The following is a 27,090-nucleotide window of genomic DNA, read 5'->3' on the forward strand; positions in this document are numbered from 1 at the left end:
TGTTTGCACATTGCCCTCTTCCTCTCACTCAATTAAAGCCACGCAGCCCCATTTCTGTAAGCCGGCTGCTCCGAGCAGATAAGAGCAGGTTTTCGACGTGATAGTTTAGCCCTGATTAAAGCCAGTGGAGTTACACTGTGAATGTTCTTCACAGGGCCCCAGTTTGGGCATTTGCGATGTCTGTTAATGGTTCAGCTCATGGTGAGCCATTTTCCACCCATCAGAGGCAAATGGGCCAAGGAACAGGGAATGGACATCTTAAAAATCCACTTCAATTTTTCAGATCAGCCCAAAAGATGGAGATGTACAGCTAGAGAAAGCCCTGTGTGGCTGGAATTTATCGGCACGATTGTGATGGCCTTCAACATCTTGAAACAATTTCAACCTTGCTGGGGGCCTTGACACAGTATCTCAAACATTCAGGGAAAATGTTTGACTTTCTTTTTTTCTAGTTTTATTTGTTCCCCTAAACTATTCATTTCAGAGAGATTCTGCAACAATAATTTAACAATAATTTCCCCATGATAAACCTGAACATGCATGATCGTTAGTTCTACACCTAGAGGCTACGTTGAATTCCTCAAACTGTCCATGGAATCCGTTTCCCTCAGCAAAGCCAGTGACACATTGTCTTTTCTACCATCTATTTACACATTAACATGAAATTAACCTTCATCATGTTGGGCATGCGTGATCTGTAATTAAATGGTTCAATCAGAGCCTCATTGAAATGTACTGTGATTCCATTGCAACATGTTTGTGTAAAAACCTTTCATTTGTTTTAATCTTAAAGCCACAAATCACAAGAAACAGCGTTCCAACTTCGAAGTTGCCTTATGTCTGTAATAAGAAAAGTATTTTCTTTCAGCCAAAGGAAATTCAAACAGTGAATGGTGTTTTAAGCACCAACAAACCAATAACATACATCTAAACTGGCATTCCAAAGAGGGACATAAATAACTAAAAAAAAGACAGACAAAAAACAAAACGGCAAAACAGAATGAACAAAAATGTTGCTTAAAGCCCAACATATAAGTGCCTAACAGTTATCACACTTCTCTACAATGACAGATTTTGACACAACACACAGACAAACAGAAGACAAAGCATTGCTGCATGCCATACAATATAACATTGCTATATTCTATGCAAAGGCCTTCTGATTTATTTAATATTTCATATTTATCTTATCGTTTATGTTATGTACAAGATCTATAGCGCAAAGACAGGTCATCTGACGCTTGTACACAAATATCCATCTCAGAATAAAAAAATTTAATTAAATAACATTTAATTAAAGATAAAAAATCTGTAAAGCTATAAGTGTTTCACTGCTGCTTGTTTGCTGAATAACTGATAGAATACTGAAAACATGGTGATGGACTGGGAAAGTTCACATGCTACAGTCCCCACAGCTCCTGCACAGCCTCCCGAATTCTACCTGGATAACAGTGCTATAGTGTTACGAGTAGGCCTCACAAAGTGATATCAAAATATTTTTTATAAAATACAGTAAAATATATTCATCTTTAAGTCTTTCAATTTACTCTTGCCTCTTCTGTATATGTAACTGCTTTCTGAGAATAATGCATAATTGCTGGTTCACTGCTTAAAGAAACGCTTGGGTATTAGATGAATGCATCAATAGCCACTCCATACAATATAGAGCTATGGAATGAGACAGGACTGTCTGCTCAATGTTAACACATGACGCGTTTACAAGACAGGACTGTCTCTCACAAACTTAATGCTTTAGCTTTGCTCAAGAGAATAGTAAACACACAGAACCACCTGCGGCAGGACAAAATCTCCCAAACAGTTCAGGTTACTACAGATGTCTTGGCAAAGTGCAAGCATCCTGCAAACTATTGAGTCAAGGGCAGCATCACTCCTTGTGATTAACGTCTGCCTCTACTACCACTGAACATTAAAGCGTTTCATTTATAGCTGTGAGCTTTGAAAAATCTTACCGGTATATCCCTATAGTGGGTACTGTGCTGTCGAGGATTTTCCCGCTACTTATTCAACTTCAGAGGGGGTAACGTGTCTTTTTGTCAGGAACAATGTCAAACTCGAAAGTGAAAAGTGAAAATCAGACACGATGGCTGTAATGCAAACATATTAAACATAAGCAGGCAATATCATCAAAGACAGAAGCAGAGGTCATCTCCAAGCACTCATGGCTTGTACATAATCAAAAAGCCAACACTGCAAAAAAAAAAAAAAAAAAAAAAAAAAAAAAAAAACATAAAAAAAAACTTATTTACCCTCACAAATGACGCTCCCACAACCTCCATATGTAGGCTTAGAAAACAAATATAAAAGCTTGGACATGTTTTGCACGAGCACAGAACCTGGGCCAGGGACTCACCAGATGCTACAAAATTAAGAACTTTGCTGGATTCCATGATTGAAACGCGAATTCTCCCCAGTCAGCCCATCATCATTTCTCTGTCCTGTCTCAGTAAGAGCAAGAGTACCTCTGATCCGCTCTCTTTCAAACGGGTAGACACTCCGCAGTGAGTCAGACAGCCCTGCCTGATTGCAAATAGGAAAGGGGGGGGGAGAGGGGGGCTGCCCCAGGTCCTACTGCCAACCGCTTCCTTGATTTACAGACACAAACATTAAAAGGCTCTGCTCTTTGCTGATACTATCAGAACCCACAACCTTCTGACGGGTTGATTATTTGCCAGTCCCCTTGCTGAACACCACTGGGTTTTATATTCGTTTGTTTGATGCATAATAATCAGTAACACACTTTTTATGGACTCCAAAACATATTTTGTAACAATATTTTTAAAATATACTGTTTCTCTAAATAAATAAAAAAACAAACTACAATGATAATACTTTGTTTCAATAATCATTTACCAAATTATTCAAAGCATACAAATATTGAGACTAAGTGACATGTTTCCATTGTAAAATCTACTGTTAAGTAATTGTAGCCAATTAAAAAACATATTTGGGTGACACAGTGGGTGGCACTGTATCCTCACAGCTCTACGGGCTGCAAGTTCAAAACCCTCCTTCACTATATGCATGTGCAGTTTTTTCCTACAGTCCAAATACATTCAGTGAGGCTCACTGGTGTTCCTAAATTGCCAGTAGTGTGCACGTACCTTGTGATAGAATGGCATTCTATCTGGAGTGTACCCCGACCTCCCTGCCTGGGATAGGCCACAGGTGTCGCTGCCCAGCATAAGTGGTTAGAAAAATGACAAATGATAGTTTCCCACCAAACGTGGAAAACAATAAACACTGGTGTTACACTTTATTTTATATGGAGTCATTAGGAATATACCAAGCACAGTGGTCCTAGGAATACCATCAAATCAAATCGCACAAGTTATCAGACAATATGAAAAATAAAAAGTAAAACTGATTTTTTTCTGGTGTTGACCTCTGTCTCCTATTGCTGTAGAATTGTCTAAATCAAACAGAAAAACGCATGGTCTTTGTACTTTTGCTCCTAACAAGAAACAACTGGACATTTGTAAAACTAAAGAAAAACCATACTAGCTTATTTTCAAAGTTAACTACATTGTTTTCTGATTTAGAAAATGTAAAGATTTCACAAACATCCCCGTTGGATATGTGGTGCGAAAAATTCTGTATTACATTTATTAAAATGGCATTTTATATTCTTAGTAGCACTATGGCTAGGCATTCCAAAATTGCAGAATATAATAATTTTGCACCTGAAAGTTAATATATTAAAGCTAACAGCATTACTAGAAAGCAGGATACAGTATGTACTATAATTACATAGTACCAATAGGTACATGTAGCCCCTGTTCATCACAGGATGCTTGTTTCACACTAGCCACACTTTTTCATAAACAACCCAAATCAAATTTGCATATATAGCACAAAAAACTGTAGATCTCTGGCTATCACAGAGCATTTTGCATGTTGCAGTAGTTTTGGAAAGGGAGGTTGGGGTAAAACATTGGTGAAACTTAAAAATGTTCCACAGCACTCCAAATAATACCATTTACATTTAACGATATTGCAAACTTTCTTTGTTGTTTGCTTGTGAAAACTTTGCACCTTTGTTACTAGTCAGGAATGTTTTGTACTTTTAACTCGGCTGTGGGCTGAATTAATGCAGTTTTTATTGCAGATAGTTTATGCTTTAGTATGGGCACTTCAATAAGCTAACAGCATTAAGCGAGAGACTGGGCTGCAGCCAGCTCACAGAACCAGAGGCATCCCGCCTCAGTCTGTGACCAGAACTTACTTAAGGTATGTATATCATTAAGGTATTAAGAAGTCTTCATTTCGAGAAAATGCAGCTGAGCATAAATGAACACACAACCAACAGGTAGGGACTAGGAGGAACTGGGCTAACAGCTGTATCTCACCTGCTCTCAAAAGGTTCTGCTACTGTGACATTATCAGCAGCTTCTCTGGGCCTCCCATTGGCTCATTATGTTCACCTTCACTCACAGAGGACAGTGATACCACCCCTGCATTTTAATAAACAAAAACAGCTAAGAAAAGAGATGAAATACTGATACGTTACTTTCAGCTTGCTTTGCAACATTGGATACAGACTCATGTTACTCTCTTAAGTTGACTGTTTTCACATCATAATTTCCTTAGCTTATCTAATTGTATGAAATCCTGCTGTGCTATGGTACAGATGACAGAGAGCCAGCTGTGCTATAGTACAGTTCATTGTAGAAGGGCCTGCTGTGCTATGGTATAGATGAATGTAAAAGAGCCTGCTGTGCTATAACAAAAATGACTGAAAGAGAACCAGATGTGCTATGGTACAGATCATTGTGGAAGTGCCTGCTCTGGTATGGTGCAGATGATTGTAGGAGAGCCAGCTGTGTTATGGTACAGGTGAATTTAGGAGGGCCAGCTGTGCTATGGTACAGATGATTGTAAAAGAGCCAGCTGTTATGGTACAGATGATTGTATGAAAATCTGGTGTGCTATGGTACAGCTGATTACAGGAGCTCCTACTGAACTATGGTACAGAACACTGCAATAGAAAACAACACACAATCTGAATGTTCAGACAAATAATCTAATAATTAAGAAAATTATATAAACTTGCGGATTTCAGGATTTCAGGCGGTGAAGAGCACACTGCATGTATTATAAAACAAGAGACTGTCATGATATTTATTTTCAGCTCAAGCCAGGGAGTCTATTATCTTGTTAGGATGTGTTCCCCTGGGCAAACCTGGGACGCTGGCATCCGTCTCACATCAGCTGCCAACTCTCTCCAAATTCCAGAACATAGCTGAACCCTGGACCCCATGCCTGCGTGTTTTGTTGTAGGACCTACAAGTCTTGTAAAATCCTTTCACCATTTTAATTGGCATCCAAGGGTAGTTCCACAACACACCCCGGGCTCTCAGTAAATTTAAAATTTTAGAAAGTACAAAGCACCTTGTATGCTGATAGATGCAGGCCAACAACATGGAATGACCCCGTGGGCAATAAAAGTACTCTGTCGGCATCTTAATAATGGTGGGTGAGGCAAAGAGGTCTGCGATGTGTGTTTGGAGGCCAGACACTGACGAGCCCCCAATTACCACCAGGGGGCAGTCTGAGAAGTGTGTGCACAAAGCGTTTAAGTCACAAATAACTGAGCATGCTGTAAACAGGGATGTGCATAGTACAATCAGATATTGGTGACGCACATAAATTCAACTTTATCAGAGCAAAAATGTTTAAAATTTGATATTTTGTTTATTTACCAGCCTTGTTCATATTTAAATCTAAAATGCTCATTAGCTGGAAACTTCATTTCAGCACTGGGCTGATTTAGCAGTGGGGATTTTACTGTATTCACAGCAGCTTCCAGTGCTTCAAATTTATATCTTAATGCCACTCTGTGACCTTGGCCACGTTAAGCGGTTAGAAGTTGGATGGATTTTTCAATGTCATTTCGACCAAAATACAATGTACATACAACATTTTGTTCAGAAACACAACAATTATTAGAATTAGTCTAGCAGATAAAATGTATTCATGACAGAAACAATAAAGTTCAATAAATAATAATAATAATAAATCAGTAGAAATCCAGTAGTTGAATTTGTTTGTCATGTATACATTTAATGATTTCCATAAAAGGACTGATGTTTTTCCCAAAAGCCACTTAAAAACTGGAAGACCTGCAATGTAAACATGCTTGGTGACACCTGTCTAAGTTTCAAAAGAAAGTGGCAGCTTTTAAATCAAACACAACTTATAGCACGTTTACCATAACTTTACTATAGATAACAGTTGCAAAGCATTTGAAAAACACTTGAAATTTAACTTCATAATCCATCACTGGAGTTTTAACAATATTCTGCATTCCTTATAAGTCATGTACATGTTGACAATGAAGTCGCCACCCTTTGTTATTGAACTTAGATCAAGTAATATAAAAACCCACCGTGATAGAGCTGTTTGCTGTGGTGTGTTTATTTCAAAATAAGTTTGTGCGGGAGATCTAACTACATGAGTATAGAGAGTGGCAAACCTAAAGGTCACAAGCTTTGTCTTTGCATATAGCTGATGATGTCATTCATCCTCTTTACCCAAAATGTGAGACCTGCATATCAAAGCATATCAATGAAAATGTAGGAAACTATACTATTAAACATTTGAATTAATTAATATTTACATACTAAATTTCATCAGTAATGAACATTTACTGTACAGTGCCTCTGCAACCAACTCAGATGATATAAAAACTCACTATAAATACATTTGCATTGCCTTTAGCCAACATAATAAAACACTCCCTGCTCTACAGTTTTATTTCTTATGTCTAACTGGGATTTGCATAAAATCTGTTGTATAGCCGTTATGCAAAGTAGTTCAGCTGCAATTTAATTCTGGTAAAATACTTTTAAGCTTGAAAAGACGTGCACAAGGTACTCAAATGATTAGAGTTAAAATACTTTGCCAACAAAGATACCTCACAGTCCCTTATACATGATTCTATGTCTAGTTCTGATCATGAACCCTGTCACCATAGCTAGTGAAGATCTGTTGAATATAAGACTCCAATGAGCATTTTAATAATAGCCATAAATAAGTTAACAACCAGCTTCCTGGCCATGAAGTGGAAGAGTTTTTCGTAGCTGTGTTACTACTGTCATATGGAAAAAGACGGTCTAATTCAGCAACACCTTCACTCCATTAAGAATAACAGAATACCAGCTTCCAGGAGGCTTGTATGCACAATGGAGAAATTCAACTGTCGACCAAAAAGATGAAATGCAGCATCATTCCATCGGCTGCCTTATGGCAATTTATACTGCCACTGGGAGGCTCTCAATCACGATTTACTAATGACCCAGGCTAGAGTATACACACCCTGTAATGGTATAGTGTGCTTAATGGAAACACATATTTGCAAAAAAAAGGCCCTTGGGAGGCCCCCCAAGTGCTCAGGCTGATATCTCATTATATCACTAGTAACGCAATGCACAAAATTCACAAGCACACACTCCATAGTTCTACCAAGTGGTATCTTTTAAATGCATTTGGCTCCCCTTTCTTCATACCGGTTTATTAAATAATGCCTTTTTTCTAGCGGTAGTGTGTGGTCAGGACTGTATGTAGCACTCATCATCCCATATTCCTTCAGTACGATGAAAAGACAGCACATCTCAATACTTGGAACTGCAAATCAATAAAATGCCAAGATACAGTATCATATAGGTTTCTCCACAATTCTAGCTTTTACATTTCTACAAAATGAAGTTCTGAAATAAATTGGTCTAAATATGTATAGAACCATGAAAATAAACAGGTGGAACCTACTCCAAAAGTGAAAAAGTCACTAGCTCCTAATCCATAATATACAGTAGGTAGATCTGTGATATAGACATACTGCCCCCTGCTGTTGGATATGCTGTACATACTGGGTGAACCAGAGAGATCCTTTTAAATTACACATTCATTTAAAGAATTAAGACACAATAAGGATGGCAGGTTGGTGCAGTGGTTAGCACTGTCACCTCACACCTCTGGGACCTGATTTTGGCTCATTGCTGAGATTTTGTGTGGGGAGTTTGCACGTCCTTCCTATGCTGTCATGGGGTTTCCTCAGTGTACTCAGGCTGATTGGAGTTACCAAATTGTCCATAGGCATGAGTGAATTGTGTGTGAGTGAGTGGCGTGTGATGGGTTGGCACCTCATCCTGGGTCCTTCCCTGCCTTGTGCTCATTGGCTCTGGACCCTTTGTGACCCTGAATAAGGACAAATGGTTTTGGAAAATGGATGGATAGCGTTACAACAGAAACACATACTGCTCTGAAGGATCAAAGTTCACCATTAGTTGTACTGTGGGTAGGAGATCTTGTGACATGTGTTGCTTGTCAGTACACAGTGCATCAAACTGATAAGAGGAGCACACTTTCATAATTTGAAGGAATTAACCATAACACTGATCAAACAATACATCAAATTTAAACAGTTAAAATTTGCACATTTCAAAGCATTTTAGTTTTAACAAAATGTAACTATCATTACTGCATTGGCAACATTTAAATGTTTTAGGTAGTTTGTTTTTCCTCTGGTGGCCAGGCCTGGGTGAGTTTTAATCTCACTATTATCAGTAGTCAGACAAAGCAATTGCAAATTCTTGTGGCAAAACAACTGGACCTTGAAATCAAAAGTTTTCATTTCAGTTGAGTCATTTTTCTTTAAAATATGGAAGCTGCTATACTTCAACAATAATCAGCTGTGTAACAGCTATCAAAGCTTGGATATATAGCAAATACAGCAGAATCAATGGATCGTGTGAAACATAGTTTTACAAAACAATGTAGGAAAGCTCCCTCTAGAGTTTAAACTGAATACTGCAGATGCACAAATGCTTGAGATATTTTAAACTGAATATTGCCAGTTGGGTAGGAGTTACTTAACCTATGATGTTTTGAATTTAATCAAAATGTTATAACAGTTACTAAGCAGGACTCTGCCATACTTAGGAAGTAGGAAAATGGTTAAATATGGAAACTTAAGACACGGCCTCTATTCATTTAATAATCCATCTAATCTCCATAAAAGCTTATCCCATACAACGGAAAGGTGAGCAGAGATCTTGTCTTAGGAAACATGGGGAGAGGACATCATAGATGGGGTGTAAGTCCATCGGATGGCACACACTTACAATCAGACACAGGGCAATTTAGGGACACCAACTCATCCAGGATAGATGTTTTGGTAACACAGGGAGAGCCTGCATACTCTACAAATACATTCAAACCCCAACATGCTGCCCACTGAGCATCCATGCCATTCCAGGAAATAACATGATTCTGCTTTTGAAATGAATTCCATTATTATTACTGACAGTGATTGCCTAGCAAATTTTAATTACATTATAGAATTCTGCTAGATTTTATTTAACAATTCGGAAAATACTTACACAAGATTGACATCATAGAATTGCATATTAATAGGGAACTTATTCGGCGAGATAGTTGATTAGAAGATAGACATGACCTTCGAAAATTTTGTTTTTGTACGTCTACATGCTACTGTGACCACACAGAGAATGACAGCAAAAACAACTCTCATGGACACAATTCCAGGTTTATGGTGTGCACACGACCCATTTCCCTGATATCTCCTACTTTCTTCTGGATGCTTCACAAACACACCACTATAAACTTTTACAGGAAATGTTTATTGGTTTTACATTTCCTCTAGTGTACGAGGGAAATTAATGCTGACTCTTCAGGCTTGCAGCAGACAGCAGTATATTCCCCTTAGCAATTCCACGGCCATGAACTTCTCAGAGAACTAACCCCTGAAAATGTAACCTTAAAGGTTTACCATTAAAATATTGCTATAATGTCAATGTCAGAGGAAACAAAGTTGATGACATTAGTGTGCATGCGGGGCGGGGGGTTTATGGAAAACATATTGTTTTTATGACAATAATATACATCAATGACCACATTAGCTGTTTTTAAGTTCACTCATTTTGCAAAATTCACTGCATTTAATCAATCCATCCATCCATCCATCCATCCATCCACTGCACTCACACAATCATAGACTACAAGCAATTTAGAGATGCCAATTACCGTACTGCATGTTTTTAGATGGCAGGATGCCAACCATAACTATACAATAAAAAATTGCACTGGATAAGACAATACACACATTGTTTTTTGAAAAATGAGACACCCATTTTCCAATCTAACACGTACATGCATAATGGATTTTCTAAATCTAAATCTGACTAATTGACTGGGTTATGAAATATGTCCCTATAAATAAGCAAAAATCATGATCCTGTGCCACTCACACACATTAGACATATTAGCTACACTGCAGATGGGTCAAAATACCTTGGCTTGATGAACTAACACAGCAACTGTTTTTACACAAAAGAATTCAAGGGGATGTGTGTGACATGCTTGTTATAAATTCATTCAGACTCAAACAACCATTTTGTTCTCTAGTAAATAAGTCTAACACAGATTTTAAAACAAGGTAATGAAACAGAAATGATCTATTTACTATCCATTTCTCTTTAAAAATAAGATTCAATTTTTAAGATACCTGGTATATAAAGCCTTATGCAACAACACAGCTAGCCTGTGTCAGGGATTTTGTATATGGAGGTAAATTCTGCACATTATGTCATAAATAATCATACGTAACCATCAGTATGTTTTAACATACAACACCAGATGGCAGATGACTCATGATTTATTATAAATACCTTAGTTCATTAAACCATAAGAATACGTTTAAGGAACTAGCAAGTGAACATTAGTTGCCCTTGAGATGCTTTAATTTCATTTGTAAAGTCTCACAAAGATCAGCTAGCAATTAAAAACCTTTCCTTTTATAATTACAGATATTTGATACTCAATTAAGACAGCAATACTTTCTGACCTTCTACTACAAATTCCGAGTTGAATGCTAAAAATGAACCAAAAAAAATTAACATACACTTTTTATACATAGGGCCGGCCGAAAAAGTAATTTTTTCAGGAAACTGTTTGCTGGAAGCAACAGTACCTTTGGTTGGATCATGTTTTGGTCAACTCACGGGTTAGGTAAATATGTATGGATGGCACAGCGCATAAAAAAAAAAAAAATAAAATAAAAAAAATCACATTTATGAAGGAAACAGCTATTCAGTAGGTTTTCAAAACTATCGCATTTGTTCCCTCATATAACAATTCAGTGTCATTACTGTACCATAACAGTATTTCTCCTCCACTAATTCCAATCTTTACATGCACCAGAAAATTTAACATGCACTAATAGTCAACAACCTTACCCAACGGCGACTGATGGAATCCAGTTTACACAAGCATCTCTGTATAGCAACACTAAAATTAAAATCTGCAAAAAAAAATGATTCTCTTTTTATCATAATCAAATTTGCCGTCCGTAATCATATTTTGAAACTCTGATGCAATGTGACTTACAAGTACACAAGAAAAATAAAACCATTGATAGACAGGTAGGTATACAACAAAATTGGGGTGTACAGACAGATTATTATGCAGACACATTATTAAAAGTTTCTCATTCCTAACACTGCTGACTGCAAAAGAAGCTCTATTAACACTATACATTTTCCAAGTACAATTTGCTATAAATTTGGGGGAAAGTGGCAGGCAAAATAAATGCACATGGGTTTACCCAACCATCCACACATCCATCTTGCCGCCAGTTGTCCTGAGCAGGGTCACAGGGAAGAAATTATGTATTCACACAATCACTGAGAGCACTGACCAGGTAAATGACTATGCCATTCTGAAAATAGCAACTCCGGCAAACATCTCCCATGTGACCTCGAAGGCTGGAAGGACATTCATCAGACTGCTGGACATTACCTTCTCAGGTACAGGTTCAGATGCACCTGACACCTATTGCTAATCCCGAACAACTGCAGAAACTCTACCATGCACACTTCTACATCTGCAAGCAATTGTCATTAAGCAGGTCACCTGGTCTGTCATCTCTGCTTGTGTAAAAATAGTAATCTTTTTTCTCTTTATACGGTATGTTTAATTCAACGTAAATCACCCACTTAAAGCTGAATATTGTACCATTACAAATACACCATTCACCCCCCAAACACTGGCAGGATCATCATACTGGGATGGAATATACCGTACATGGATCTGGGTTCACAAAATTTGCAATCGAGCTGCAGGTGTTTTTGGTTTGTTTGTTTGTTTTTTCAATATGCGTTTCCTGCATGTTAGCAACCATTTGCCGTGGCGGTGGGGGGTTCAAACGACACTGTATGAGGAGTTAATCAACAAATCTTAAAAATCTTAAAACGTATTAGTTTATTTACACCAAGACATTACATTGTTATAATAACGGGGGAGAATGATATAGTCTTTGAAATCAGATTTACTACTGACGTCGGTAAACTTGTAAGATTAAATCAATATAATTATACTTTAACAATTCCCGTTTAAATACATATACATTAATGACACGATGCAGAAAATATACTTAGCATTTCAAAAACGATGTAAAACAGGTAGGTTCCCCCTTAGCTGCACACTACGTAATGGTACATCTTTTAGTTAAGAATTAATTAAGAAATAAACGTTTAAACGACTGGGGAAAAAAATTACCTTTCGCGAAACGATTTACGGTCACTCCCGTCATATCTCCAGTTTCTTTTTCGGTCTTCATGTCGTCCTTGGTGTTTTTGGCGTCTTTAAGGGTTCAGCTGAAATTAAGGAACTTTGTATTAAAAGTATAAGTATGATTTAAAAAGCAAATGTATAACTTTATAACTTATTTATTCCTCAGAGGTCCGCTTGAGACCGGCTGCACGAGGATAGTTTACAGGTGCTCGTGACAACGCACCTACGAGTTTTTATTTTCTTTCTTTCTTTTTTTAAGTTTTTTTTTTGGAGGGGTGGGGGGTTAATTGCATGGTTCGCACAGCCAATCAGGAGGAACTTGCTGTACTCCAGCCGATGTTTGCGAGGGGGATAAATATGCAACGTCCCCCCCCCCCCACACACACACACACACACACACACACTTTATAGTAAGCTTTAGCTAAAGACTTGTTTTTCTTGTAAAATTGACATTTCACACATTAAAACAATCTATAAAAACATTGCTTGATAAATTTGGTTATTGTTCTGTGGTGTTGTGCTGGGGCTCCATCGTGTGATAAAGATGCAAGCAGAGTAAGTGGAAGTATACTGGTCTTATGTGGTCCAACGTGCATCTGAGTTTGGCCTTTATGTGTGTAGCGTTATGTCTCAAGGTAACCAGTGAAAGTCCTTCTGTAGTTTAAAGTGAATTGTTTACGTTGTACATCCAGCAGCATAATATAAACATACATAAATACAGGGTGGTATTGTGGCTGAGTGGGACCCTCACCTGGTTCAAATTATTATGCAAATGCCAGAGAATTTGCAATAATCTTGCATTTTCCTGATAGTATTTAATATTGCAATGTTTGTGTTCCCTTACAGTATGATTTTTGACCTCAGACACTGAAGCCAGGGCAGTTTCCTTCCTCCTGTGATACAACACCTTCAGCAGTACTTCCCCTACATCCTTGCTCATCCTGCTGGGCTCCTGTCATTATGGCTTGGCACATGGAGCAGGCGAACCCAAAGCCAGTTGACATCCTCCTTTACAGTTCCTGTCACTTCATTAAGGAGTGAATCATCACTGATGCAGTCAGGATGACCCTTGATTAAAGTTCCAGAACAGTATTAGGCTGCCTGAATGAATATACAGTCTGTAGAATATCAGGATCAGTCTTCACTTGCTTACAGTCTGAGATAATTAGTGTAATGTATATGCTTCGAATAATAGTAATATAATCTAGACTATCATCCTTTCATGACCGAAATTCAGCATGGCAAAATGCAATACATAATGCTCACTATGTTTCGACCCAGAATGGTTATTATATAAAAGTTGTTTTTTTTGTGTGTGAACTATATATATCCAATCACCCCTGAATAGGTTATGCAATAATACATTCATATGATTAGTACAGGAGCAAAAGAGATTTTTTATTTTTTTTTACATAGCTTATGCACTGTTTCTGACATGGGGTGAGATAAAGGTCAAATTGCACTGCAACCTCGGCCAAGAAACAATGGTACAAGGGCAATTCTCAGGAAGCCACTAGTGTACTGTCTGTGAGAGTAGGGATCCCATACCCCACTCAAAAAGGATAACAGGGATCAGGCAGGATGACGGCTTTACGAGGGAAACCCCAGAGTTTTTGGAGCTCAATGATATCAAAAAAAGAAGACCCAAATGGAGGGACTTCGCTTATGAAGGTCCCTTCGTCTACTCAACTAAACAAAATTAAACGAAACGAAACCCCAGGATGGCTGCTAATTGCCAAATTCCCCATTCTTTTTAATGACAGACTGCTGAAGTATATATGTTGAGCTATAGGCAGTGATGGTGTTTAACACCACTCAAACCATGCATTTGCGTGGGGCCCCTGAAATTTAGGGGGCCCTGTTGACCACAAATAGTCACTACACTAAATATTAAATGTGCTGTATTTAAGAAATGCTGAAGCAGCATGTTCTGCTAACTAGCTAACTAGCTACAATCTTTTGATTCTACTTGATAGTTAAACTTTAATATTATATACAATCATGAATCAATCATATCACGATTGCACCATGGCAAGAAAAATAATCAAAGACAGGAAAGTCTCTAACAAACACCAAGAATGAGATACTTGATATGGATGCAGCAAATGTTGCAATGACAGACAAAGGGGCAAATCAAGATGCAACATCTTGGTTGAGGCTGCTTCCATTTTTAATTCTAATGCAAATTTTGCTTCCAGTGTTAGTGGAAATGCTGACATTGTGTGACTTGGTGGTAAGCGAAGCTGATGTTGCCATTGACATTCTTCTTACTCTTGTCTATCATCATTGCATCAGGTTTCTGAAATTGATTAATACTTACCTACCCTCCACTATGTTTCATGAAAGATTGAATGGCACAGAAATGTCCTCAATTGAGTCCTTAGAGCTCTGAACATGGAGGAAAAAAATCAAGGTTTTGGCTGAAGACAGAACTATGGTGGTTGACTTCTAACTGGATGAAGAAGCACTACAGGGGTGGAGGAATTTTTCAGTATTTCTTATTATAATCTTAACTCGTTTTTATTTAGCTTTTGAAACTTTATGGGTGGTGCAGGGGGGGAAGTGACTGTTTGAGTTTGGCTCTGAAAACAACAAACCCATTTCTGGCTATGGGTAGCATCTTTCATAGTTCGCTTACGTAATATTCCAGGAAAAAATTAAATGCTAATTGAATAGGACCCCATTTGCATACTAATCACCAAGAAACCTGCTTTAAGGGGCATGACATGAAGCCAAAATTCAATGTTCTCATTTTACAGAGTTACGGGTTTTCTTCCGATTGATTTCTACTCTGCTCAGGAAAAGGAATGAAATATTAGAGGTTTGTGTTTCATAATTCACCCTAGTGGCAGATGGAAGATACCCTCTTTTGAATGTAGAGCTCTCGTGATCATGCCCTCACGTGTACTATTAACAATCATCACAAATTTTTACCTGACAATAATCCATCTTATTACCCCAGGGATTGCACATGAGATTCAGTGTGAATCCCAATACAAGTTCCCTTCGGTGTCTAGGTCTGCTGTTTTCGCAGGCTTGGCTTCCATAACACTGAGTGCGTGCGGCCTTAGTGCCATACCCCCCTCCTCCCACACCTGTCATTTATTCCTCACTCATCGGTCACAGAATCTTGCCATAGGCTGTACTTCCGTAATGAACACGACTCAATGAGACAGGACTACACATGAAAGCTTGCAGAAAGACCCAAGGCACAAAGCAGTGTTTAAATGTCTAAATGGACGCCTTTGTTCACAGAGATAAAGTCAAGGCACTTGACGACATGGGGGTCTCTTAGGATGAATCGTAGCACTGCAGAGCTTGAATGCTGCATAAATGAAAGAAGTTCACCTGATCTAGCATGGTAAAGCCCAAATCAGATTTTTCAGGACTCACAAAAGCAGAAAACATTTCCTTACATTTTTTCTTTTAAAGATCTGCTATTTTCAGCCTTTATATATGTTTTGAACATGGTGAACCTGCATTTTTGCTGTAAGAATATCATGCGATAACGCAGAGCAAAATGTTTGGCTGGTTTTTGATGGTCCAGGTTCTCAACAGGATTTGAAATGCAGAGCAGTGTTTGCATGGTTACATCCAGCGGATTAACTTCTCTGGAGGCCTTAGTCTGACATGGGTACGGGGCCCCCTAAGTGGACCATTCAAGCTATTTTTTGGAGCCAAAAGGGAAACAAGACAGAATTTAAAATGATGGAACATGAATAATATGCAAGTCAAAGCACTGTAAATTTTAACAATCATGGTTGGGGCGGGAGTGTCATCGATAAAATTTTCCAATTGGGAGATGGGGGTGTCACACGGGTAGGTCGATCGGCAAAATTTGAAAAGTTTAACTGTTCCCTCTTTTGCTGTGGCCGTAGGCTGTAGCCTAGCATAGCCTATACATTAATTTGCCCCTGAGGCTAATGTTATTCTTCAATTTTTGCATACATTTCTTTAATTGTGTTCTCTCCACGTCTGTTCACGATTTGTCGACCGCTCTAGTGGGACAGCATCAAAGCCACGGGAGATGTAATGTTAGTCTTGTATCATTACACCATTTTTTCTTCTGTTAGGCTACTTTGAGCCGGTTCACTTGGCTGGGTAGCTTGAAGTGTCAAAGTCCATTATAGCCAGAATGGGGGGCAACTTTTTTTATCCTGAAAACTTTCACTAAAAATGCAAATAATAGGTGTGTTAAATAATAGATATTTTGCTATATTTTTGAAGATCACATTATATGTTGCTATAATTTAAATGATCATATGACCTTCTATTTATGAATTTTGGAATCTCTGCCTTCATGGGGCCCCTAGTCTTTGGGGGCCCTAGTAGGCGGCATACACATACTTTATTGTAAGTCTGCTTCTCGTTACATGTTTCCTGAGTGACAGCATGTCCACGACAGCTGTTTTAAGTGAGTGCCTAAACATTACTGTCATATTGAATACTGATCTAAATGATAGCACTGTGATATTGCCATGACAGTGCTGTGAAAGCACTGTGATACAGTTGTCACACTGCTGTGATAATGTTGTTATACAGCTGTCACAATGCTGTGACAGTGTTAATATATTGTTGTGATATTGTCATAATAGTGCTGCGATAGCGCAGTGATATTGTCATGATAGTGCTGTGGTAGTGCTGTGACAGTGTTAATATATTGTTCTGATATTGTCATAATAGTGCTGCGACAGCGCAGTGATATTGTCATGATAGTGCTGTGGTAGTGCTGTGACAGTGTTAATATATTGTTGTGATATTGTCATAATAGTGCTGTGATAGGGCAGTGATATTGTCATGATAGTGCTGCAATAGCGCAGTGATATTGTCATGATAGTGCTGTGGTATTGCTGTCACAGTGTTAATATATTGTTGTGATATTGTCATAATAGTGCTGTGATAGGGCAGTGATATTGTCATGATAGTGCTGCGATAGCGCAGTGATATAATCATGATAGTGCTGTGGTAGTGCTGTGACAGTGTTAATATATTGTTGTGATATTGTCATAATAGTGCTGTGATAGGGCAGTGATATTGTCATGATAGTGCTGCGATAGCGCAGTGATATTGTCATGATAGTGCTGTGGTATTGCTGTCACAGTGTTAATATATTGTTGTGATATTGTCATAATAGTGCTGTGATAGGGCAGTGATATTGTCATGATAGTGCTGCGATAGCGCAGTGATATAATCATGATAGTGCTGTGGTAGTGCTGTGACAGTGTTAATATATTGTTGTGATATTGTCATAATAGTGCTGTGATAGGGCAGTGATATTGTCATGATAGTGCTGCGATAGCGCAGTGATATTGTCATGATAGTGCTGTGGTATTGCTGTCACAGTGTTAATATATTGTTGTGGTATTGATATATGCTGTGATAGGGCAGTGATATTGTCATGATAGTGCTGCGATAGCGCAGTGATATTGTCATGATAGTGCTGTGGTATTGCTGTCACAGTGTTAATATATTGTTGTGGTATTGATATATGCTGTGATAGGGCAGTGATATTGTCATGATAGTGCTGCGATAGCGCAGTGATATTGTCATGATAGTGCTGTGGTATTGCTGTCACAGTGTTAATATATTGTTGTGGTATTGATATGTGCTGTGATAGGGCAGTGATATTGTCATGATAGTGCTGCAATAGCGCAGTGATATTGTCATGATAGTGCTGTGGTATTGCTGTCACAGTGTTAATATATTGTTGTGGTATTGATATGTGCTGTGATAGGGCAGTGATAATGTCATGATAGTGCTGCGATAGCGCAGTGATATTGTCATGATAGTGCTGTGGTATTGCTGTCACAGTGTTAATATATTGTTGTGGTATTGATATATGCTGTGATAGGGCAGTGATATTGTCATGATAGTGCTGCGATAGCGCAGTGATATAATCATGATAGTGCTGTGGTAGTGCTGTGACAGTGTTAATATATTGTTGTGATATTGTCATAATAGTGCTGTGATAGGGCAGTGATATTGTCATGATAGTGCTGCGATAGCGCAGTGATATTGTCATGATAGTGCTGTGGTATTGCTGTCACAGTGTTAATATATTGTTGTGGTATTGATATGTGCTGTGATAGGGCAGTGATATTGTCATGATAGTGCTGCAATAGCGCAGTGATATTGTCATGATAGTGCTGTGGTATTGCTGTCACAGTGTTAATATATTGTTGTGGTATTGATATGTGCTGTGATAGGGCAGTGATATTGTCATGATAGTGCTGCGATAGCGCAGTGATATTGTCATGATAGTGCTGTGGTATTGCTGTCACAGTGTTAATATATTGTTGTGGTATTGATATGTGCTGTGATAGGGCAGTGATATTGTCATGATAGTGCTGTGGTATTGCTGTCACAGTGTTAATATATTGTTGTGGTATTGATATATGCTGTGATAGGGCAGTGATATTGTCATGATAGTGCTGCGATAGCGCAGTGATATTGTCATGATAGTGCTGTGGTATTGCTGTCACAGTGTTAATATATTGTTGTGGTATTGATATATGCTGTGATAGGGCAGTGATATTGTCATGATAGTGCTGCAATAGCGCAGTGATATTGTCATGATAGTGCTGTGGTATTGCTGTCACAGTGTTAATATATTGTTGTGGTATTGATATGTGCTGTGATAATGCCACAGGATGGAATGGGAAATAGATTTTACTTGGAACTCCATGCCCCCTCCCCCAGTTCCCCTTCACAGTAAATAATACCTATGACCTTTCCCAAATCCCAAACTTCTCTTCCTCTTGGGCCTCCCTGGGAAGGCCCCCCTCTTTTCCCCAGAACCCCACCTCCCTCCACACAACCTGCCTTCCCTCCTGGGGTAGTGGAAACTTGTGCCACTGGCTGCTATCAGCTGCTTTGTAGTATTTTTAGGCCTGTCATCCCCAAGTGGGGTACAACACAGGCCCCAGACAGCATATAAAGGCTGCCGAAGGGCACAGCGGGTGAATACTTCAGAGTGACATTGGAGGAAAACACTGCAGGCTCCCATGGACAGGCTGGTAGGATGTGCTGTCTCCACAAGGTAAGGATATCTTTCTAGGTACGTATATACGGAGCCTGTGGCGATTCAGTATACTTCCTGCCTTGATTTAAGGACAGGACATTAAAGGGAATCAACAGTGAAACATCACATTAAACAAAAGAAAGCAGAATCTGCTTCTCTTGCTAAGACGAAGTTACAGGAAAAATGTATTAGTGCATGGTCACTTCAGCATGTTGTGGATTGTTGTATTATTGCTACTGATCATTTCATTCAGTTATTTTGTAATTTTTTCTCCGTAGAGATGAATCTCTTAAAAAGTTTTTTTTGCATTTTACTTTTATTGAGTATAGTCATAATTTCATATCCATGAGACATTTGTTCTGTTAAATGCTTTTCATTTGCTTTTATGTATGTAGATGTAGAGCAGTAGGTACAGAGAGCACAGAACACTGGAAACATTTCACGGCAGCACAAAAACAATTAAAATCAGAATGTAGTTAAAAGCTATTTTCAACTAATTGTCAAAAATGCATCGTTGATACATCACTGGAAATAATGTGTTTTTCTATATTGTTTAGTTGCATTAAACATAAAATGCACGATTTTCCATTTACATTTTGCATGTTGATTTAGTGAGAAACAGCTTTAACGTTATCATCTCTCTCCCAGTGCCGCAGTCGGATAGAGATACAGTTGGAAAACTTCACTGAACATTTTTTTATTCGTAATGGGGTTTCCGGTGTCATATATCACAGGTCCATTGCACATTCTTGAGACTGTTACCTTACACACTGGTAATCTCACATACTTCGTATCTATTTTATCAAAGATATAAGTAATTTTAGAACAGGATATTATGTTATAATCTCTGCATATTTTCCTTATACTGTCAGCTCAGAGGGATCGTGAATTTGGTACAAAGGGAAATGGACCACGAAGATGCCAATCTGAGTCTTATATATCACTGATGACCAGTTTGTTCTCCACCTCTTTGCAGTTTACTGGTATAACAAGATAGGTTGACATTGGTCATGGGATGGAAATTATGACTATGAAGGTTCTTAACCCAGCAATGTCCCTTTGTTTGGTCCACGATCTCCCTCTTTCTCATGGCAGCGTCAACCCATGTAGACAAGATGACATCATCAACAACAACAACACAGAGATGACAGAGGACTCGCATACGCAGAACAACCAAGGTAGCCATGACCTAGAAGCCCACGACACCAGTGTGCTACCAGTGTTATCTGGGGTTTTGCCTGAGGAGGGTTCCCAGGCATCGCTGAAGACTGAGCGGGGCATGGAAGTGGTCCACCGGCAGTGGAAACTGGAAGTGCTGGGGAACAAAAATGCCAAGACAAACTCTTCATCTACAGATGGTGTACAGTCTAAGCGGACAGTGTTTGAAAAGTGGGCCTCCAAGGGACAGGACGCCCAAAGGCCCTTAGCCAAGCGGCAGCTGTCAGTGGAGAGCGCCACACGGTCCTCCAGGGTGCTGAAGAAGACTGCAGTCAGGCAGCAGGAAGCTGAACCCGCTCAGGCCAGTGTGAAGCTCCAGACACCCAGTACTCCTAGCACTCCCAGGACATGTAACTCCAGCAGAAAGACTCGCAAAGACCTTTTCTTCAGCACAGAAGTCTTCCAGCAAATGGACGCTCAGGCGATTAATGAAGGAAAAGAAGTGAGGAGAAAGGAAAAGTATTTTAGCAGATGATAACTGTTATTACCTCAACAGTGATGCACAATACATTATAGGATTCTGACATTTTTAAAAACTCTTTTACACAAAAGTACACAAATAGGTTTTTACTGAAGCAGTGCATCTATTGTGTCTGTATTTGCATTTGTGTGTGCAGCTGAGGGAACAGAAGGTCTTCTCAGTGCAGGCCATCACCAAGGCCATCACGCAAGGAGCGAAGAGTGATCTGGAGAAACTGCGTGCCATCTGGGTGTGGCTGTGCCACAACATCGGTCAGTTCTTCACCATCAGAACAGACATCGATGCCCTACATCTATTAACTGTAAGCAGGATATGTCTGGCAGATAATTATGTCATGGTGTTATTTTTCTACCCAGAGTATGACTTGGATGGCTATCTGGGCCTGTCAGAGAAGCTGTGTTCCCCAGAGAAGGTCATTGAGGCCGGTCGGGGTGTCTGCTGTGGGTATTCCAGCATCTGCCAAGAGATGTGCAGGTGAATCACTGGTTCATCACTAAAGCCACAGCTGAACCTACCAGCATATGACCGGTGTGTGTAGTTATGAGAAGATGCAATTTGACATAAAACATGATTTTGCTGCACACATGAATGACAGAAGTGCTGGAAAGCCAAAAATCAAAGGCTGTGTGTACTCGTGTGTTAACGTCTATCTGGGTGCTCTGTCATTTTCCAGCGTGTTTCTGAGCATGTGTGAGTACATCTGGCTTGTTTATATGTGGGTCTGCAGGGAGGTGGGCATCGAGTGCCTGGAGGTACCAGGCCATGGAAAAGGAATTGATTACCAGCAAAGCCAAAGCTACCAGAACATTGGATCCAACCACATGTGGAACACTGTCCAACTTGGGGGACACTGGTACCTGCTGGATGCTTGTTGGGGAGCTGGAAAGGTGGATATTAAGAAGAAGGCCTTCATCAAAAGGTGAGGGCATGCCCCTTTCCTGGTTTGGGGGGCAGATACAGGAACAAAGGTTGGCAAGGTTTGTGTTACTTTAACATCCACAAGGGTCTTCTTTGTGTTGCCCTATATAACAGACTAATAGCAGCAATTACCATGCTTAAGTCATAAAAACTGTTCAGCAGTTATTTTTTCAGGTAGAAGCATAACAGCCCTGGATTTCTGTTGTATATCAACCCATATATCTTATTTCAGTAGGTTTTCTTGACTAAAATAACTGAAAAGAAAACGTGGTTTTGAACTAAAACAATGACATTAATCATAAATTAAGTAATGTGTACATGGGCATTAGTAAATTTAATCATTATTATTGTTCACTGCTACTTTTTACCTTTTACAGCAATATTGAGATGTTATACCACTAAATTGGTTTGTGTTTGAAATACACTCATTCATTACCCGAGGCCTGTTAACTGTAAATGGCTTCTTCAGTGTTTGTACCTGTATTCTTACCATGTACTTTCCAGGTATGATGACTTCTACTTCCTAGCAGATCCTGAGGACTTCATTGATTCCCACTACCCGGTTGAGCAGAAATGGCAGCTGTTGGACACTCCCATCACCCTCGAGGAGTTTGAGAAGCGGGTCTTCAAGACATCACAGTTCTACAGGCTGGGTCTTAAGCTCATAAAGCCCAGGCACTCCCTCCTGGTTACAGGTGAGAATTATCAGGACAGCTAGTTAGTGCTGTATGCAATCAACATAATAGGTTAGGTTCCAGCGGAAATACTTGCAAGTATATCAGATTCTATCCCCTTGTAGACAGTGCCAAAGTAGCAGTTTTGGAATCTAAGTGGTGACAAGCTGTAAGAACACGCTGTGAATTCTTAGCATGTCTATGATAGCATATCTCCTTGGTTAAACAGCACCTGTGTGTGTTTTCACAGAGGGGGGTGAGGCCACCGTGTCCATGGGATTCTCCCTTCCATTGGACTTCACTTACCAGATTAGCCAGCAGGGTGGCGGAGAGCCCAGTGATGTCAGCAGCTCATTTGGCCTACTAACGGTGACCCAGTTGAGCATGCAGTTGCGGCTGCTGCCCCCCACCAAAGGTACTTATGACATCATGGTGTTCGCACGTCCTTCTGGCTCCTCCAGCTCCTTCAGCTGGGTCTGCTCCTTCTTGCTGGAGTGCCCTGAGCCTAAGGCCATGGAGGAGCTCCCTGAGAACCCTTTCCAGTCCTGGGGACTGCAGCCCAGCGCCAGTTGCCTGGGATTAGGACACTGCAACCTTGGTGCCGAGCCAGCGATGGTGGAAAGCGGTGCACTTGAGCTGCAGCTCCACACCCTCCGGCCACTCATGATGATCTGCGAGCTGATCCATAAAGACCTGGACCAGATGCTGGCCAAGCGTTGCTTAGCAACACAGATCCAGCCCAACCTCCTCACCTGCCACATCGTCTGCCCCTACCGTGGCTTCTACCGGCTCTCTGTATTTGTTCGGGACTACGAGCGGGTCGAAGATAGTTTTCAGAACGCAGGGAACTTCTTGCTGTGTTGCACGAGGAATCCCATCAACCTCAACCAACTATTCCCGCTGACCCTCAGCTCCTCCTGCGGACCCGGCATCAGGACAATCGATGCCGGCTTGTCCAAGTTCAGCCACATGGGGGCCATCATCAGCACTCAGCAGGGCAAGTGCAACATCACCTTCCACAGCCCACCAGAGCTGGATCTGCACGCCGTGCTCACCAGAGAGCTGCACAAGCAGCCAGCGCAGCCATTGCTCCGGCATGTATTCTTCACCTACACGGACTCCAAGGTCACACTGTGTGTCACACTGCCCAAGGCCGGCATCTACAGACTGGGGCTCTATGGCAAGAACACACCCGGCCCAGACTTCAGGCTGCTGTGTGATTTCGTGCTGCGCAACTCCTCGGACGTCAGCTGGCCTCAGTTTCCCTGCACCTACTCGGCGTGGAAAAAGGGCTGCGTGCTTTTCGAGCCCCGTGGCGGCCTGCTGGAGCCGCAGTCCCAAGTGCATTTCCGAGTACGTGTCCCCGGGGCACAGAGGGTGGTCGTGGTCGGGGAGACCCAGACCGACCTGCGTCTCAATAAGAGCAGGGTGTGGGAAGGTGAGGCCTTCACTGGCAGTCCTGGGTCCCAGCTGAAACTGGCTTCCAGTTCGGGTGGAGAGGCCACTGAAATGGCTGTCATGATGGTCTTTGATGTCCTGAGCCAGAGTAATGAGGAGTGAAATGTCCTGTATACAGAACTTCAAAGCACTCAATAGAACACAGAGAGAAATGTTTTCTGTTAGAAGCAGAGAAGGGGGCATGGCTGTAAGACTAAAAAGATGAGGTCACATTTTTCAGCTGAAAACAATTTAAAAACATTTTTTTCCTTTCTCAGAAATTATATTTTAACAGTTACAAAAATATTTAATAATACTAATTAAACGGACAGACAAGCTATAACACAAGTGTTAACCTGAGTCTTCACCCTACAGACACAAACTCAGCTAAGCTTTCTCACCCCAGCAGCTACAAACGAATAATTTAACTGAGCAGCGGATGTGAACTACGGCAGCTATAAGAACCCCAGGGTTAAAATAACTGCCAGTTACAGCCACAGGTGTGAACATTAGAAACTAATATTAAATAATAATTGTATTTTATGTGTCAGTACAGGCAATGGTTATACAAGATGATGTGATAATCATTACAATATAGCCAAAAACTGGAGACTGGTGTGTTAATATTACTAAAGATGTCTGGGGAGCATTCCAGCCTTGTGCCCTATGGAGCCTGGGATAAGCCACAACCTCCAGTGACCCTGGCGAAAATGAGCCATTAGGAGATGGATGCATGCATGATGTGTGCACACAAATATACATTCTGAATGGAGTCACGCATCTGGATAATATGCCAGATTTGACTAATTGTGTCTGTAAAGAAAAATGATCATACCTCCCAGGGATATTGATGTACTTACTGTAAGTATGATATTATTAATGTTGCTACCAACAATGCTATAATAAAAAAGTTCTTATTATTCAACATTTGTATTTGTAGGCAGTTCAGGTTACACATTTACTCATTGTTCACTATACGTTTACACAGGGTTAAACTGGGGTTTAAAATCGGCCTTTTGCCCTGACAGGTCTACCCTGTATACTGGGGTAGGACAATGAAACTGAAACACTTAGTTTTAGACCACAGTAATTTATTAGTATGGTGTAGGGCAGCATTAATTCATCTTGTGAATGACAGATTCAAGTCCTGCACAGCGGCCAGAGGCATTCTGAGCTATTCCTCTCAGAACAGCGGCCAGGTCACTGCGTGATGCTGGTGGAGGAAAACATTTCCTGATTTGCTCCTCCCAAACACTCCGAAGTGGCTCAATAATATTCATATCTGGTGACTGTGTAGGACATGAGAGATGTTCAGCTTCATTATCATGTTCATCAAACCACTCTGTCACCAGTCTTGCTGTATTAGTGCATTATCATACATTATCATCCTGATACATAGCACTACTTTCAGGGTACAATGTTTGAACCACTGGGTAAACATGGTCCTCTGGAATGGTTGGGTAGTTCTTGGCAATGACTCACCCATCTAGCACATGTAGTGAGCCTAGGGAATGCCATGTTACCGCAGCCCAAACCATCACCCCCGTGCTACACTCTGTGCACAACAGTCCAGTGGGGCTTCTCCATACAGTCCACATGCTGTGGGAAGAATTGTGAATGTGGACTCATCAGAGAACAATACATGTTTCACATTACCCACAATCTAAGATTTGCGCTAGCAACATTGAACCCAATGTTTGGCATTGGCACAATTGACCAAGGTTTTGGCTATAGCAGCCCAACCATGATTATTGACCCTATTGAACTCCCGACAAACAGTTTTGCTGGAAACAGGAGAGTCGAGCTGCGCATTTAATTCCACAGTGAGCTGGGCATCTGTGGTTTTAAGTTTTTTGGATACAATCCAGGTTAGTACCCATACAGTACATCCCTTTCAGGCAGCTTCCTTTTGTGTCCACAGTTACTCCTGTTGGATGTGGTCCATCCCTTGTGGTTGTATGCCGATATTACCCTGGATACCGTGACTCTCAAAACATCACAAGCACTTGCTGCCCTGGTCACAGATGTGCCAGTCAGATGCACACCAACAACTTGTCCTCTTTTGAACTCTGATATGTCTCCCATTATCTTGGGGGGTTAGCAATATTTTATGTACTATTGCTCTGCTGATTCAACCTTCACAATCTGGTACTGATGGAATGTGCATGTGCACCTATAGGCCTGAAACCTCAAACACTATTGAGCAGGTGCTTCTGTTTCATTGTTCAACCCCTGTACATGCCAATAGATTTTGTCAATTGGGAATGGTGGGGTTCCCGACAGCAAAGTTTGTCAGCCCACAAACCCATTGGTTCACCTTTATGCAAGGCCTAAGCTTATGTGTTTCTTAACGGACACAGAGATAAGTTACATGACATAGAGATGATTATGAAAAAATACTAGAAGGAAATACTACTTCATATTTTAAACAATACTAGCTTCAATCAAAGTGGAAAGTGGAATCGAACCACACCCAACATCGCCATGTCTTCTGGCTTCACCCACATTGACTTGGGGTTGCATCCCAAATTAAAATGGACACAAACACCAAAGTAAATGTGTCACTTCGTGCTATGGGTCAGTGATGGTGATCATGACCTTAAGGGTGAATGGAGGAGAGAAGTACAGTCGTCCCTCGTTTATCACAGTTAATCAGTTCCTGACTCTACCACGATAAGTGAATTTCCACAAAGTAGGATTCTTTATTTGTAAATTGAATATTTTCGTAGTTA

The 27,090-nt window shown here is 40.3% G+C and overlaps 2 protein-coding genes across 9 annotated transcripts in view; one reads left to right on the plus strand and one right to left on the minus strand.

Annotated features, from left to right (window-relative positions):
- The window catches only part of slc4a11 (solute carrier family 4 member 11), a 45,306-nt gene extending 32,474 nt beyond the window's left edge, over positions 1-12,832 (minus strand). For 2 of the 8 annotated variants that reach the window (XM_048970264.1, XM_048970262.1), the window contains exons 1-2: positions 2,372-2,511; positions 1,971-2,071 (exon numbers count right to left, since the gene is read on the minus strand). Coding sequence is in view for 4 of the 8 variants with exons in the window: in XM_048970259.1 (XP_048826216.1) it covers positions 12,595-12,655 (61 nt within the window). In the remaining 4 variants the exon portion in view is untranslated. Of the gene's footprint in view, positions 1-1,970; positions 2,106-2,371; positions 2,516-4,367; positions 4,390-12,594 lie in introns of those variants that run through there. The other 6 variants (XM_048970259.1, XM_048970257.1, XM_048970260.1 and 3 more) reach the window with 4 other exon arrangements.
- Positions 12,833-19,487: 6,655 nt separating this feature from the next.
- Positions 19,488-25,283, plus strand: ky (kyphoscoliosis peptidase). The gene is made up of 7 exons (XM_048970266.1): positions 19,488-19,648; positions 20,726-21,290; positions 21,466-21,580; positions 21,686-21,803; positions 22,057-22,248; positions 22,752-22,942; positions 23,172-25,283. Exons 1-7 carry the CDS (start codon positions 19,614-19,616, stop codon positions 24,479-24,481), a joined length of 2,526 nt encoding a protein of 841 aa, XP_048826223.1. The 5' UTR covers positions 19,488-19,613; the 3' UTR covers positions 24,482-25,283.
- The last annotated feature ends 1,807 nt before the right edge of the window (positions 25,284-27,090 follow it).

The sequence above is a fragment of the Brienomyrus brachyistius genome, chromosome 12, assembly GCF_023856365.1.
Source record: "Brienomyrus brachyistius isolate T26 chromosome 12, BBRACH_0.4, whole genome shotgun sequence".
In the NCBI taxonomy this organism is placed as follows: Eukaryota; Metazoa; Chordata; class Actinopteri; order Osteoglossiformes; family Mormyridae; genus Brienomyrus; species Brienomyrus brachyistius.

Excerpts from the sequence above, each read along its gene's own strand:
- ky (XM_048970266.1), top strand. The coding sequence starts at position 19,614 with ATGGACAGGCTGGTAGGATGTGCTGTCTCCACAAG. Across the intron at positions 19,649-20,725 it reads GGATGTGCTGTCTCCACAAG|CGTCAACCCATGTAGACAAG; the intron begins GTAAGGATATCT and ends TTCTCATGGCAG. Across the intron at positions 22,249-22,751 it reads AAGAAGGCCTTCATCAAAAG|GTATGATGACTTCTACTTCC; the intron begins GTGAGGGCATGC and ends TGTACTTTCCAG.